The 17,754-nt window shown below is 37.0% G+C and overlaps 1 protein-coding gene across 3 annotated transcripts in view; it reads right to left on the bottom strand.

The window, feature by feature from the left end:
- Nucleotides 1-17,754, bottom strand: part of UBE4B (ubiquitination factor E4B) — a 124,667-nt gene that overhangs the window by 61,606 nt on the left and 45,307 nt on the right. For all 3 annotated transcript variants that reach the window (XM_055305180.1, XM_055305178.1, XM_055305179.1), the window contains 2 exons: nucleotides 7,036-7,171; nucleotides 543-630 (listed from right to left, as the gene is read on the bottom strand). In XM_055305180.1, the coding sequence (XP_055161155.1) occupies nucleotides 543-630; nucleotides 7,036-7,171 (224 nt within the window). The remainder of the gene's footprint in view (nucleotides 1-542; nucleotides 631-7,035; nucleotides 7,172-17,754) is intronic.

Consider the following 17,754-nt stretch of genomic DNA (forward strand, 5'->3'; position numbering starts at 1 on the left):
CTACCAGACACCATGACACCCGCCAAAACAGAATACCTCTCTGGCTAAATATAGGGAACTAAGCTCAGATGATAACAAAATATAAAGACTTCTTGTTGTAAATGAACTTCTAAGTGCTACTAGATTTCACATAAAACGGTCCAATGGCCATGTACGTATGGGATTTCTTGCTTCAATTCCCACCTATTTTCTGCAGAATACTACAAAAGATATGATGATCTACTTGAGTAACTCAAACAAAAGACCAACAGAAATTGTTCATATTACTGCTAAATTCATTCTCATTACAAACAAATTCACTGGTAGAAATATGGATCTGATACCAAGGTCACTGGAGGATCTGACCAGATGAAAGAAGTGAGCTCTCCTTCCATTACAGCAATCTAGGCTATACATTTTTCCTCAAAAGAAAGAGAGTCATTTAAAAAGGGTTTGTCAATTTGGAGCGGCCCACTCTAATCAGCTCTACAGATGTAAGAAATGAGTGTCTGTTTATATTACCTGTACTAAAAACAGAAGCAAGGGCTTCATCTCTTACCAACCTTATCGCTGAGGCTCCTCTTTTCTCTTCGATCGTTTTCATCAACCTCCATATTTTCTATTCCTGAATCCACATCCACCTGGGACATGCTTTAAGTATAAAAGACAAATAAGGCTTTTACCTTTTATAAATCCACCCAATGTCATAGCTCCTGGTTGAGGAAAAGTTCTCAAATATCAGTCAAAATCAGCCAGGAAAACAAAATAATACAGGTTCATTTTTTTTTTCTGATTGACTTTTAAGAGTTCTTCATACACTAGGATGTAAACATTCTGTCTATCCTAACTTGCTAGAAATATTTTTCCTAAGTTGGCATTTTCTTAGATTCACTTTCAAAAGCAAATTAGAACATATTTTCTATACATATTATTTTAAAATGGTATACATACAATAGGAGCCTGATTACAAAAATCTGGTTAAACTCATATTATTTTTCCCACATTAATTTTCCCAGCATCATTTATGGAAAAGACCATCCTTTTTACACAAATATGAAATCACCTCTCATAGGTCCAATGGCCATGTACGTATGGGTCTTTTTCTAGATATTCATTTCTGTTTCATTGGATAATCTGCCTATCCCCAGACAAAAACCACTCTATCTTACTTGCTAAAACTTCACAATAAACCTTGCTATCTACTAGGTCAATGTCTCTAGCTTACCCTCCTACTTCAACAGAGTCTTAGCCATCATTGGCCTTTTACTCTTCCATACATACTTAAGAATCAGCTTCACAGATGCCTTAAAAATGCTATTGGCATTTTTCACTAGAATTTCATTGGCTCTAGAGATCAAAGTGGGGAGAAATGACATCATTATCTTAGAGTCCATGGACAAGTGTCTCTCTTCAACTATTTAGGCCTTCTTTAAGGTCTTTCGACAAACTTTTTTTTAAAGTAGGCTCCACACCCAGCAAGGAGCCCAATGCGGTCTCAAACTCATGACCTTGAGATCAAGACCTGAGCCGAGATCAAGAGTTAGATATTTAACCAACTGAACCACCCAGATGCCCCTGGTCTTTCAATAGACTTTTACAGTTTTCTCCATAACTTTTTCACTTCTTTTGCTAAATTTATACCTAGGTACCATAGATTTTTAAATGAAACTGTGAATGGTACCTTTTTAAAAATTAGGTTCTCTAATTTCTTGTTGCTAGTCCATAGTAATGTAACTGATAGAGACCACTTAAAAGCAACTTGTTTACTTATACGTAGATTACTAGGTAGAAAATAATTTCATCTCCAAATAATAACTTTTATTTCTTCCACTCTAATCTTTATTTTTGTTTTACTGCACTGGGTAGGAACCCTGTGTTGACCAGACGTAGAAATAGCAGCCATCTTTGTATCATTTCCTGATTTTAAAGACAGTGTTTCTAATTTCTCGCCCCTGAATATGAGAGTTCCTGTAATTTCTTGAGACGACCTTCATATTAGTCAGAATAAGGTAGACTATGCTGTGGTTACACACACACACACACACACACACACACTTGGAAATCTTAGAGGCTTAATACTATAAGGGTTATTTCTTGCTTACGCAAAGTCTGGTGAGAGTGAAGCATCCTTACTCCATCTTTAATCTATGCCATCTGCAATACACAGCCTCCAAGGTCACTGGAGCAAGAGAAGAGAGGGATGGAGGAGGAACATCGGCTCAACTGCCTTTGCCTAAAAGTGACACATGTCACTTCCACTCACAGTCTATTGGACAAAAACTAGTCACCTGGCCCCCAATCTAACTGCAAAGAAAACTGGAAATGCAGGAGAGCATGTGGAATATTCGCTGAACTCTGTCTCTGCCATATTGTCAATTAAGGATGCATCTTTCTGTTTTGTTCGTGAAGATTCTTATCATGGACTGATGTTGAATTTTATCAAACTTTTCCAACTACCAAGATTATATGGTTTTTCTCTTTAATATATAATGTGGAGAATGATATTTATAGATTCACTAATGTTGCACCCTCGCATTCCTGAGATAAACCCAAGTCACTCATGTTATGTTATATTATTACTTTAAACTAAACTTACAATTGAAATATCTGTACAGACCTATCCACAGATGATCATGTGTTTGGCTGAATAAAGCTTCGCAAAAGAAACATACTGATGTACTCAATCAGCACCCACATCAAGAAACAGAGCATTACCAGCACCCCAAGAACACCCTGATGACCCTCCCACTCACAATCACACTAGCCCACAGCAACCACTATCCTGGCATCCAGCCCCACAGAAGTTTTGTCTGCTCTTTATCTGTTACAATATCTGGTCTGTCACTATCTCAAGATTTTTGCAAATATGTTCATGAGCATGATTACCATGTAATTTTTTCCTTTTATATTATTCTTGTCTTGTTTTGATATTCAGGTCTTATTAGCTTTGTAAACTGAGTTGGTAAGTATTCCCTATTTTTAAAAATTATCTGGAAGAATTTGCGTATAACCGGAACGGTAGAATTTGCCCACAAAATTATATGAGCAAGGTGCTTGCTTTGGAAAATTTTAAAATACTGATTCAATTTATTTCATGGTTTTTGATCATTTAGGTTTTTTCTTTTCCTCTTGAGTCAATTTTGGGAGAATTAGGTTTTTCTAGAAATTTGATTTTCATCCAAATTCTAGGCTTATTTGCATGTTGCATATTTATATTTTTGCATGGAACTCTCTTTTTTAATAATAAGCACTACTGAGATCCCCTTTCTATGCAGGCATTGTTCTAGTTGTCTGAGAGGTCAATGAACAAACAAAAGAGACAAAACAATCCCTGTGTCATGGAGCTTACCTTCTAGTTAGAGGGTAACATATAATAACATAATATTAGACCTCTAACCTCTAGTTAGAGGGTAACATAACAATAACATAATAAATAAGCAAAACATCATATGATAACTGCTATGGAAAAATTAAGGAAAAAAGATTGTAAATGCAGGCCTTTTCATTTTAAATGGGGTGATCATCACTGAGAAATGCCACATGAATACAAATAGGAGGCAGTTGGCCATGCACATATCCAGGGAAAGAGTCTTTTATTTCCAATACTTATTTACAATCTTTTTCTTTGTTTCATTTATATTTTAGCTTTATATTTTCTTCTAAGGACCACTTTAGCTACAACATGCAGCTCATAACCTGAAATATTTCTTATTGTTCAGTTTTAGATTCTTTCAAATTCCCATTATGATCTCTTTGATCTGATTTTGTAGCATGCTCTGTTTTAAAAATTGCCAAGTGTATGAAGGAATTTTTAAAAGTTTTTTTCCTTTTATTAATTATCTAATTTAATGTCCTCATCAGAAAACATGATCTATATCATGCTGCCTCCTGAATACTCTGCCTTGTTGAGTATTAGGAAAGAATGTGTATTCTCCAACTGCAGAGTGCAAAGTTCTTTATCTGTCAATTAGATCAATCCTTTAGCTGTGCTGTTTAATTTGTTCATATGCTTACTGATGCTCATTCCTTCTGATTTACTGATGGATGAAAGAGATGGTTAAAATCTCCCATTATGATCATGTGCCACTTTCTCCTCAGTTCTGTTACGTGCTTTATTGCTGTTGCTGTCCTATTACCAAGTGCATATACCTTGGAAACTGTTATATCCTACTATTAAACAGTACACAGTACTTATTTCTGATAATATTTTGCACCTTAAAGTCTAACTTATGAGTATTAATTTACTCCAATTTTCTTTTGTTTAATATTTGTGTGGAATATCTTGTCCCTTTCTTTCACAGTCAATGAAAGATTGAAGATCTATCTAACCTAATGTTTCAGGTGTGCCTTCTGTAAACAAGGATAAAGCTGGGTTCTGTTTTGTTTTTATCCCGATCTAAGCCTTTTCACTGTAATTCACTGTGACTACTGACAAATTTCATTTCTTTTGACCCTCTTATTTTGTGCTCTTTTTTAAAACTCATAAAACACAAGTTTCTTCCCTCCTTTTATTTATTTTTTAAGATTTTATTTATTTATTCATGAGAGAGATAGAGATACAGAAAGGCAGAGACATAGAGGGAGAAGCAGGCTCCATGCAGGGAGCCCAGTGTGGGACTCAATCCCAGGACTCCAAGATCACGCCCTGGGCCAAAGGCAGGCGCCAAACTGCTGAGCCATCCAAAGATCCCCTCGTCCCTCCTTTTAAATTGACTTAAATCCCCCCAACTTCCAACCCTCATTTTGTATTTTCCCTTTACTGGTTTGGGAGGTATACTCCATTCCTGTTCTTTTGGTGGCTACCCTTGAAATTTTATCAAGTATCCTTAATTCAAAATCTAAGGTGGGCCAGGATCTTCACACCTTTCTCAAGTACGGAGACCTTAGAGCTAGCTCTAATCACTCCTGCTTCTGGCTTCCCTGCTATGCTGTCTGGCATGTTACATCTAACTCATTTTTCAACTTCTCTCTCCCAATATTATTTTATATACCATTACTACAGTTTTATACCACCAGTGTTTGTTTTGACTTACCGCATTTATTATTTTCTTCACTCATCCTACCTGCTTGCATCTCAGACATTAGCCCTGAGATCACTGTCCTTTTTCTTCAACTACATTTGTTCAAAGTTGGGGAGTCTTCTGGTGGCAGACTATCAGGTTGTTTTTGTTTGTTGAATCTATAAGTGTCTTTATTTCACTCTTGCTCCTGAAAGACAGGTGCACAAGGGTACACAATTCCTAGCGGACAGTTAACTTACTAACTTACTTTCAGCATTTTGATACTCCTCCGTGTGACTTCCGTCACTCATTCATCTAATTATGGTTCTTTGGTAGATAATTTATTTTCTCTCTCTGGCCGCTTTAAAGATCTTTTGTCTTCAATGTTTGGAAATTTGACTATAAAATGTCCAGATATGAATTTCTCTTGGTTTAATCAGCATGTGAGTTGCTGAGCTTTTTTAAATCAGAGAATTTATATCATTTATCAACTCCAGAAAAATTTTTAGCTATTTATCTTTTTTGATAATGGCTTCCAAACCAGTAGAGGAAAAAACATGGAATTAAGAGGGGTGTGGTGAATTGCTCTAAGTCTCTCTTTTCTCTCTTTTTGATATTTCTATTAGGTATATATATTGGCTGTGTGTCCATTATATCTCTAAATATCTTGCATACTTTTCATCTCTTTTTCTCTTGGTGATACATTCTGGATAATTTCTTCAGCTCTACTATTTAGTTTGTTAATTCTCTAGCTACGTCAAATCAACTGTTTTAACTCTCACATCAAGTTTTCAATTTGAATTACCTTTTCATTTCTAGAAATTCTGTTTGGGTCTTTCTCAAATGTACTTGGTTGTTTTCATAGTTGCTTTCCCCTTATTTATGTTTTCAATTCCTTTGTAATTTATTTAAACATATGTATTTTGTACTCTGTATCTGGTAATTCCAAAACCCAAAAATCTCTAGATGAATAATTCTGTTGTTCCTGATTCTGTGGTATCTTACTCATTGTGGCTTTTATCTAGTGCGTTCTGTGATTTTTGACCATGAGCTCACACTTCTTGGAAACTTTTCTAAGGAAATTCTCTGAAGACATGGATGATTTATGTTTAGTTCTACCAGATGCCTTACAGGAGGTATAGGCCTGGCTCCATTGTATATGGTAGTCTTAGTTTGAGGCTTTTCAGACTATATCAGTAGTGTAAATCTAGGTGCTAAACCCATATGAAGTCATCCACTGGCCATGAAATTTCAGAGATGACTTGATTTTTAAAAAATATATCTATTCAGTGCAAAGGTAATAAGAACATGATTGTTTTTTGCTCTGTGGGGTTGATTTTTTTCTACTTGATCTTTTTCCTGAGAATGCAGTCCTTTCTAAATTCTTACCTAATGTGAGGTGATCTCTGATTTGGCCCTCACCCCAACCTCCCCAAGTGCTGAAGCTCTATTCCAGTGCTTCTTAACCTTTTTCATATCATCACAAACATAGAAAATAGTATTTTTCTGGTCCACTGACATAAACCGTGGGAGCTGCTTCAGGGCAGAGAAGATGGGTCCTGGGAAGGAGGGGGAGGCCTGGCCTGCTCAAGGAATAAAGGAATCAATACCTCAGCCACTCTATCACCCACTCATGGCACAGACAGACTCTGCTCTAGGACATCCTTACCTTGAGGCTCCTAAGATTTGTGTGTCTTACCTGTCTGTACCCTTCCAAACTTTTAAATTTCACTGATCAGTAAAACTTTGAAGACATTTTTAGGGACTGACATATACTTGCCAACATGGTATGTACAAAATAAAGACATCAGAAAAAAAATTTTTTAAAAATATTTTACCGCTTATACCATTATTTCATAAAAGACATTTCAATACCAAAACCAAAAAAACGTATAAAGAATATTTCAGAATAATACAAAGACTTATAGATCTCGCACTAGTTTGCTAAGGACTGGCATAAATCTCTGGGCTGGCCCTTGGAATTAGTGGACTGGAATGACTGAATCTTTCCCTTTCCATAAATCCAATAGCTTATTGGAAAACTGGCTTACTTTACCTTTTTTCACAAGAGACCCCATCGATATCCATGCTCTGGGAACGTGAGAGAGACTGAGATTGGGTTTCAAGGCTATTGGAGGGCGAGCTGCTGAGAGAACTGACTCCTTCACTGCTCTGGCTTCGGTGAGCTACTCCTACCCAGAAAAGACATGAAAAATTAAGTTTCCTATGAAGTCACATTAAAGCCATTTGTTTTGTTTTGTTTTTTCATTAAAGCCATTTGTAATGGCTACAGTATTAACATACACAATCAGCATTTGTACCATCAGTAAGTGAGTAAGTGAGGAACCAGGAGATCATGCTAAATGTTTAATATTAAAATCATAGAAACATCAGCAAGAAATCATAGTTTATCCATATATGCCATATGAGGTCAGTGATCCAGCTACATCGGATAGCTAAAACTGACTCTTCATCACTTTTTCTTTCACCAATTCAAATATGGTCCCTGAATACAGATTAGCTTCCATGATTGTCCAGAAAAATCCTTGAAATGTACCAAAAGTAAGATAAATTAATAAATGACTACAGAAATATATAGATGGATAGATGTGTGATACAGCAAATATACCAAAATGTTAATGGCAGGATCTAGATGGTGGATATATAGGTGTTCATTGCAAAATTCTTTTAACTTTGCTTTAGCCTTAAGATTTTCACAATAAAATGTTGAAAACATGCAAATAGAGCCATCTAAGCAAGCAATATCCTTAAATACAGATCAATTCACTTATTCATTGAACATCTCATGATGTTCTCTCATGAGAGCCTACAGGATAGTGAAGAATAGCCATGAGTACAGGGCAGATTATTCCTTATCAATGTCTTTAAAACCATGTTTTTCTCATAGAATTAAAAAAAAATACAAATATCTTTCCATGAAAAAAAAAATGTTTTACCCAACCATCTGCAAGTACTTTAAAAAACGTAATACTTAAAAAAAAAAAAAACGTAATACTTATGTTGCTGTAAAGAATATGTGACCAACATTAAAAACAAAAACAAAAAAACACAACAACTTGAACTACCATTTGTAGCTGAAACAAGTACCGAGTGGATAAACTTGAACCCAGCAGTCCAAGAAAGTAAACTTCCCACCCTTTCCAGTCTCTCATTGAAGAATATCAGAAAAACATTCATCCATTCCTGATAGCAGGTTTGAAGTATGCCTGTTTATTAAAGTTTCTGCAGGACTCATGAAAGAAAAGAGAAGCAAAATCCTCACTATTCTACCTAGATTCATGGAGAATTCAGAAAGCATCTAATCTGGCAAGAATTCTGAAATAAGCTTGGAGAAGAGAGTAGAACTTTCAAGTCATGAATTCAAGAATGTAACCCAAAGTAAGTTCTCAATAACTATTTACTGACAGAATAAATAACACAGTTTCAACAGTTCTTAAGGAGAATATTATTTTACCTATCACAATGAAAGGTCTAACTTTTTTTTTCTAAAGACTTTGTTTATTTACAGAGAGAGAGTGTATAAGCGAGTGCAAGCAGGGGGAGAGGCAGGGAGAGAGAGAAAGAGAATCTCAAGCAGACCCTACACTGAGTACAGAGTTTGATATGGGGCTCAATCTTACAACCCTGAGATCATGGCCTGAGTTGAAATCAAGAGTTGGACTCTTAACCAACTGAGCCACCCAGATGCCCCCAACAATTGTATTATTTTTAAAGATTTTATTTACTTATTTGAGAGAGAGAGAAAGAGAAAGAAAGCAGGAGCAGGGGGACGCACAAGGGAAAGAGAGAAGCAGACTCCCCGCTGAGCAGAGCCCGACGTGGGGCTTGATCCCCGGACCCTGGGATTATGACCTGAACCAAAGGCAGATGCTTGACTGACTGAGCCACCCAGGCACCCTGCTCCTAACAACTTTAAATAAAATTAATTAATAATAAAGTTCAAGGGATGCCTGGGTGGCTCAGCAGTTGAGTATCTGCCTTCAGCTCAGGGGGTGATACCAGAGTCTCAGGATTGAGTCCCACATTGGGCTCCTTGTGTGAAGCCTGCTTCTTCCTCTGCCTGTGTTTCTGCCTCTCTCTCTCTGTTATGAATAAATAAAATCTTTAAAAATAATAATAATAAAGTCCAATAATTTTTATGGGTTATCAATTAAGTAGCTTTAAAATTTCTACCTTAAAAAACTAGTTCTAAAATTACTGGTGGTTCAGTCAGTTAAGCATCAGGTCAGGTCATGATCCCAGGGGCCTGGGATCAAGCCCCACATCAAGCTCTCTGCTCAGTGGGGAACCTGCTTCTCCCTCTCCCTCTCTTTCTCAAATAAATAAATAAAATCTTAAAAAAATTAAACTAAATTGTTTTAAAAAGCTATAACATAGCATACTATGCTATACTACGTGTACAGTAACCCTACAGTAATACAATGCCAGAGCATACCAAACAGTACAGAATATTGTTTGCAATATTTTTATAAACATCAAGGGTATCACCTGAATTCTTTTTTTCCCGTACCCTCCATATGATCTTCATATCCTGAGACCAGTGGGGCAATCCTCCCCAGAATTTATTATGTATTACAGTGTTCCTCAATCTCTACATACCATCTACAATCTGGAGTGACCCCACTGCTTTCTTAAACTTAAAAAATGGATGGTATCTTTGAATTTATTTTGAATCAACAGAAATTAAATATCGTGGATAAAACCAAATCAAAGCAAGAGTACAAAATATCACTTTGTCCTATGGTGCTCCCTCTCTCCCACCCTAACTTGGGAAATTGCTGTCAGGAAGCCAAGTTTCAAGGATTGGAGATTTTTCCCCCTCTTCTTCATCTCCATAAAAGCAGATATTGAAGATTTAAAACAGAGATAACCTCCTCTGATTCTCCTTTACAAGATGAGAAATTCTCTATCAATTTACAAAACAAGTCTCAAAAAGGGAGGGTGTGTGTAACGAAGAATGGAGAAAGCCATGTCTGCTTAATAAAATATGAACTACAAACTTTCAAGATAGCAGCTTTCCAAACCTTTATTACTATTAAGAGCTTGTTAAAGGAAAATTATACATTCTGGGCGGGAAAGCCGTAATTTTAAAGGAGATAAGGAGAATTTTACTTCTCTAAGATTTTCCTCCCAATACTGCAGTTTTCCTCAATGCTATTCCCTTTTAGGTATAAACCAGACCAAATGCCTATGTACGCTGTAGCACTGGATCTAGTCCAGTATTTTACACACACACACACACACATACACACAGGCTTGTTAAATTCTAGTATAAAAAGAAGCAGAGGGATGCCTGGGTGGCTCAGCGGTTGAGCATCTGCCTTTGGCTCAGGGCGTGATCCCGGAGTTCCGGGATCGAGTCCCACATCGGGCTCCCTGTGAGGAGCCTGCTTCTGTCTCTGCCTATGTATCTGCCTCTCTCTGTGTCTCTCCTGAATAAATAAATAAAAATCTTTAAAAAAATAAAAAATAAATAAAAAGAAGCAGAGAATTGCCAAAAGGGACCTTAAAACCCCAATAAAGCTGTTACGAAGGTGTATGTGTGTGGTGGGGGATGTCTTTAAAGGTCTTGGCCAATCTTTTTTTACAGATGAGAATACTGAGATCTATGAAGTCTAAGAACTTCTCTTAGCAAGTTAGAAACAGAGGCAAGATTAAAATACATGTGTCTTGACTCCAAAGAAAATGCTATTTCTCCTATCCCAAACTGCTGAACACTTCTTTGATCACAGCTATTTTAAACTAAAGCTATATGTTTCATACATTCTAAAATTATAAAAGCAAAACTTAAAAAGATATTAGTGTTATAAAAAGAATCATTCATTCTACTACTAATCAAACTTCTAAGCTAATTTACATAGATCCTGACAATGAACTAAGCTAAAGGGTTAACATTCATGGAAAACATAAAATACACTCGTAGTTCATTTGGCCAATACCAATCCTCATTCCTCAAAACTACATATGATGAGCACATTCTATTCCATAAAGTCGAATGATACGTTGAGTCAGTAGCTATTTTCATAGTGAAAACATTTTGTTCTTGTGAATAAACACAAATAAAATGAAATTTCAAACCTATGAAGAAAAATAGTGGTACCTAAAATATTAAGAGAAGAAAATCAGTAATTCAAATTAGAAAAATGCTTTGATCTTTACTTATGAGCTAGAGTATTCTTTTCCTTAATGTCAAAAGGGTGAGTCATGCAAAGAATCATACACCTGGAATCAAAAGACCTTGACTGCTCCTTAGGGAAATGGTAGAGTCTATGGCTGGTGCAGAGAAAAGACAAGATGAGCCTGGAGCATCTTACAGTGCCAAAGAGAGAGTATTCAAAAATATAAAAAGATGAGCATACCAAACAGAAGAGTCAATCCAAAAGAGCTCCCAATGGCCAAAACTAGAACAATTTGTGTAAAAGAATGCTAAATAAATAATATAGCAATTTGAATTATAACTCAAAGTACAAAATAAATATACATGAGTTCATACTGATATAAGTAAGGATTTAATCATTAACTTGGGAGAAGGCACCAATGTCCCTTACAGAAGAATTCCACATAACATATATCTACACGTGGACATTTCCCACTCAAGAAGGTAAAAACCTTAATTCCCACTACTTAAATGGGGTGGGCTGGACTTAGGAACTCAGAGTCTGGAAAGGGAAAAAATCATAACTTCACAGTGGAGAGACCTGGAAATAATCAGTTTTATCAGGTGGCGAAAGTGAATACCACCAGGAGTGTGGTATGGACGGTTTGCACCCCAGAGAGGAAGTGATAAGACAGGCACTTCGCATGTGTGATTCTCTTCCCTCAAAATACCAAACAAACCCCATTCTAATCAGGTGAAAAACATCTGGCAAAAGCAAATTAAAAGATACTCTACAAAATGCTCTTCAAAATTGTCAAGGTAATGAAAAACACAGAGAGACTAAGAAACTGTCACAGACCAAAGGAGATTCATCTTTAGTTAACAGTAGTACACCAAAGATTTTTATAATTTCAGGTCTCACAATTAGGTCTAGTTCTTCATATATTTTAAACATTAACCATTTATGAGATATATGACCTGCAAAAATTTTCTCTTATTCTGTAGGTTTTCATTTTGTTGATGGTTTCCTTTGCTGCACAGAAGCTTTTTACTTTGATGTTGTCCCATTTGTTCATTTTTACTTTTGCTATCTTTGTTTTTGGAGTTTGATCCAAAAAAACCATCACCAGGATTGACATCAAGGAACTTACTACCTATGTTTTCTGCTAGGAATTTCATGGTTTCCGGTCTCACATTCAAGTCTTTATCCATTTTGAGTTAATTTTTATGTATGGTGTAAGATAGTCTAGTTTCATTCTTTTGCATGTGGCTGTCCAGTTTTCCCAACACCATTTGCTGAAGAGACTGTCTTTCCTACATTGTACATTCTTGGATCCTTTGTTCTAAATTAGTTTACCATATATGAGTGGATCTATTTCATAGGGATTGCACTGAATCTATAGATTGCTTTAGCTTAGTATGGACATTTTATTAATATTAATTCTTCCAATCCATGAGCACAGAAAATGTTTTCATTTATTTGCCTCTTCTTTAAATTCTCTCATCAGCATCTTATAGTTTTCAGGGTATAGAAACTCCTGGGCTAAATATATTCCCTGGTATTTTATTCTTTTTGATGCAACTTGTAAATGGGATTATTTTATTGCTTTTACCCACAGTTCGTTAAAAGTGTATAGAAACACAAGAGATGTTTTTGTATGATTCTGTATCCTGCAACTTTACCGAATTCATTTATCATTTTTAACAGTGTTTTGGTGGAGTCTTTAGGGTTTTTTACCTATAGTATCTAGATATCTGCAAATCTGCAAATAGTGAGAGATCTATTTCTGCCTTTCCAATTTGGATGTTCCCCTCCCCCTCTTTTTTTGGTCTAATTGCTCTGTTTAGGACTTCCAAAATGATATTGAATTAAAGTGGCAATAATGGATGGGTAACCTTTTGTTCATAATCTTGGAGGAAAAGCTTTTGGCTTTCCACCATGAAGTATAATATTAGCTGTGGACTTATATATGACATTCCCTCTAAACCCACTTTTGTTGAGAGTTTTTCTCATAAACGGATATTGAATGCTTATTCTGCAAGCTCATATGATTTCTATCCTTTATTTTGCAAATGTGTGGCACATCACGCTGACTGGACCCTCTCTAGGTCCCTGAAATAAATTCCATGTGATCACAGTGTGTGTATGATCTTTTAATGTACTGTTGATTTGGGTCAGCTAATATTTTGTCGAGGAGTTTTGCACCTATATTCATCAGGGATATTTGTCTACAATTTTCTTTTCCTGTGGTGTCCTTTTCTAGTTTTTGCACCAGGGTAATGGCTGGCCTCATGAAATGAGTTTGGAAGTGTTCCTTCTTCCTCTTTTTTGGGGGGAAGAGTTTGAGAAGGATTGGTATTAATTCCTAGAGTTCACCAGGGACACTGTCTCGTCCTGGACTTTTGTTTGTTGGGAGGTTTTTTGATTACTGACTCAATCTCCTCACTAGCATCAGTCTATTCAGATTTTCTAACTTTTTCATGATTCAATCACTCTTAGAAAGCTGTATGTCAAAACATTAATTTAAAAAAAAAACATTAATTTTACTTAAATGCACTCCCTCAGACTCCAATTGGGAGACTGGAGACAGATGGCAAGAAAAACTGCCAGTATATTCCCAAATCAAAAACAGAGAATGACTTCCTGGACACATGACCTACTATGAGCTCCACAGACAGAAGAGAAATATTAGATAGCTTTATTCGGAGTTTTCAATCTACTTAGGAAAACAAGATAAATGCACACAAAACTAAGAATGGCTTGCAGAGCATGATTCCTAAGGATGACCAGTGTCTGGAGGGAGTAGTGCCTAGAACAGGAGCAGAGGTTCTCTGAAAACATAAATGAAGGGGCGGCCTGATCAGAGGACCCTGAGAACTCCTGGATGACAGTATAGTTGCAAACATGGAGACAGGAAGGCTTTTGAGCAGGTGCCATGTCTGATCTCTCACGCAAAGCCATCAATGCCCCAAGGGACAGGAAGTATATTTTATGGAAATCACTCTCACACAATATTGACTTCTGTGCCCTCGCTAGACTTGAAGGCATGATGTAAGCAGTGAAAACAGTAGTGTCATAATGCTCATGTCCCTGTGTGGGCAGAGTGCTAGTGGGCAGTTTGGATTCAGATGCAGCAGAAATTCAAGGACCAGGTTAACCTAAATAGGGATGAAAGAGAAGAAAGGGATCAATCCCAGGTTAAAACAGGAAGTTAGTTTCCAGAGCTACATACTTCTCACTAATAAGCTGTCAGCACTTCTTCCAAACTCACAAAGTAACATGACCCTAGGAATAATGTTATATAATGCAGCCCATTAAAATAAATCATAGATAGAACAGCCTCCCCCTTTGGTGGCCAAAATACATGTAAAATATATCCTCCTTGGGTGCACAAAACCCCACTCCAGTGAGATGAACTATCCGTGCCAATATAGGATACACCTGTTAAAACTAAAGCAAAAGATTCCAACCACCACCAGGAGCCTCCCAAGCCCTGCAGCCTGTGAGGGGTCCCAGTGCAGCTCTCTGGCCTCGGGACTTCTGTCTCAGTCTCTGCCTCTAACTTGCTTTTTTTTTTTTTAAAGATTTTATTTATTTATTCATGAGAGACACACAGAGAGAGGCAGAGACACAGGCAGGGGGAGAAGCAGGCTCCATGCAAGGAGCCCAATGTGGAACTCAATCCCTGGACCTGGGATCACGCTCTTGAACTGAAGGCAGACACTCAACCGCTGAGCCACCCAGGGGTCCCTCTAACTTGTTTCTGAGTCACCCTTGAGCCCTCTTCCTTTGCCCTCCCCCAAGCTATAGACCAAGTGGAAACAAAAACGCCTCCTTCTAAAGAAAAAACAAAAAAAAAGATTTAAATACCAGATTAGCAACCAAGGATAGGATGAAAGGTTATAATTCTGTCATTGCTAATAGCATTCTTAGCCAAAGACAATTAATTAACTATAAAAGTGCAATTTTGCTGAAATTTCTACAAATGTACTATTTAATAATGATGTTCAGTATCAGATTTGGAGAAGGAAGTTGAAGGGAACTGAGATGACTGCTCCATCCCAGGCCTTGTATCAATCATCACCAACCCATTTCTGCCCCAGGACCTTTGCATCTGTTGTTCCTTCTATCAGAAAAGAACGCCCAACAGATAACTACTTGGTGTGCTCCCCAGTTTCATTCAGGCTTCTTCTGAAATGTCATCTTCTTAATGAGGCCTACAGTCAACTCTCTGAAAATAGCAATGCCTTCCTCCCCTGGCAATATAATTCTCTAGTTTCTCCACAATAATTCTCACCACCTGACAGATTTTATGGATTGTTTGCTTTTTTTTAATGGTTTTTAAAAACTGTTTATCTTCTCTCACTGGACTATAAGCAATGTGACCAAGAACAGAAACTAACAGACTCATGAGAGGATTTAAATAAATAGGCATTAAATGAAGGCTGCACGAATTTATAGTGTTCAGTAGATCATTGATAACAACCGATATAAACTAAAATGTAAAACAGATTATAAAACATGTCGAACAAATCTGGTGGGTTTAGAGTAATAACTGCAATGGATAAGGAAGGATGTTCTGTTTTCAGAAGTACTAATCCTGTGTTGTTGTTTTTTTAAGACAGAATTTTCAATCAGATAAATACTTGGATGAAAATCCTCCCAGTTAACTACCATAACTGGGAGTGTGAGGCAGAGAAATGACCTGTGGCTGAACTGTGTTGGATGTGGTGCGCCAGCTCGAACTCCAATGAGGACATCTCCTCCTGGGCCCTCTGACACCCCTACTAAAGCCTGTCCATCCTTGCCTGCAGCCCTAGCTCCTAACACAGTGCCTAGCACATAGAAGCCATTAAACGAGTATTTGAATTCATAAATGGAAGCAGGACAAAGACTATTTTCAAACATAAGAATAATTTAGATTAAATTATTATTAAGTATATTAAAGACTAGCAGTCAGACAGAGGAAATGGCTTCTGTGTTTCTAATCCAAACCCTGGAACTAGCCCAGATGCCAAACATATCATTTGGGCTTCTTACTCATTCCAAACAGCGCCCCCCCCCCCTTGTTCATTTCTGCTCCCAGAGCAGAAGCTCTTTACAAAAGACGGAAACAGAATTAAGGGGGTTGAAATCATAGTAGCTGTTTGATTAGCTACTAGATCTTTTATTTAAAGCATTTAACATAGAAGTACATAAATGATTATGTCACAATCTTTAAAAATATTGTGATAACTACATTTCTATATAATTGGTTTCCTTTGTAATCTTATGTTTTATTATATGCATTTAAAAATATACTCTGAGATGCCAATCAAAGGCTTCATCAGTTTGCCAGAAGAACTCATGAAAAGACAACAATCTTTTAAGAACTCCGGCTTGAGAGTGTAGAAAAGGCATCCAGGGAACTTGTTCCACTCAAGCTAATAATTCTGTCAATATAAAATCAGCTGGTAAAGGATTTACTGGGGGACCCTTGGACAAGAATGGCCATGTCTTCGGAGAGGTCATGACAGCCAGGAAGGGTAGGGCTTTAGCTCGATATATTCAAGATGTCTAAGGGGTAGACATCAAAGGAAACAGAAAGAAGTATAATATCAAAACAAGACTGGAAAATAAAAATCATCCAACAGGGTTAAGAATTGCCAAAGGCTGGGCAATCTAAAAACAGGGGAAGGAACTAGGAAAACCAGTTCATCCTCCCAGGAATTTAATAAGCACAGATTTTTAAAAGGAAACAAAAGAACATCTTCTCCTGTATTGGATGGTAAAATCTTCCAGGAAAGAAAGTGAGCCTCACTCATCTTTGCATTCCCATGACCTAGCACTGGGTCTGCCGTAAGCCCTGAATAAACGCAGGCCGAACTGACACGTAAAAGCAACATAATCAATCATGACTGTAAAAAAAAAAGTGGCAATCAGCTGTAGGAAAAATATTACCCATAGTCATAAAGTTTTAAGACAGCCAAAAGCAATGTCATATTAACAATGTAGTAAAAAAATAAAAAGAATTAAGAAATGTCTGAGCATGATAAATGTTAAATTCAGAATTGATCTGTTGGTGTTGGGGATAGGTGTGGGGAACCAGAGATTCCATCGGGGGCTCACAGGAGGTACTATGTCTCATGGATGCTACCTATTGTGTATGTCCAGAATATTCTGTAAAAACTTTTTGGTAAAATTTTAGAAAAAAATAGGCTTAAGGATTTTTAAAATTCTGCTCAGAGTGCCAGGAAAAGCAAAGAGACAGACTAGAGCTGATCGTGGTGAAAGAGTAATGTTACAGTAAATGTTCTCTAACTAGAACTCAAGGGGTGCCTGGGTGGTTCAGTCAGTGGAGTGTGCAACTCTTGATCTTGGGGTTGTAACTTTGAGCCACAATGGGTGTAGAGATTACTCAAAATAAAATCAGTTAATCAATCAATAGAACTCAAGTCTTATTTTTCATCTAACATTCCCCCCCAAAATATCTTTTCATTCACTTAACTGACTGTGTGGCTGACATAATACCTACTATGTGCTAGCATGGTTCTGGGGATAAGGAAATGAACAGCATTGATAAGGTCCCTGCTCTAACCTTATACTCTAAAGGGAGGAAGGGATGGTGATTAAAACAGCAACAACAAAAAAGTCCATAAATGGTACTTCCACGGGGA

The sequence above is a fragment of the Nyctereutes procyonoides genome, unplaced genomic scaffold (assembly GCF_905146905.1).
Source record: "Nyctereutes procyonoides isolate TBG_1078 unplaced genomic scaffold, NYPRO_anot_genome, whole genome shotgun sequence".
In the NCBI taxonomy this organism is placed as follows: Eukaryota; Metazoa; Chordata; class Mammalia; order Carnivora; family Canidae; genus Nyctereutes; species Nyctereutes procyonoides.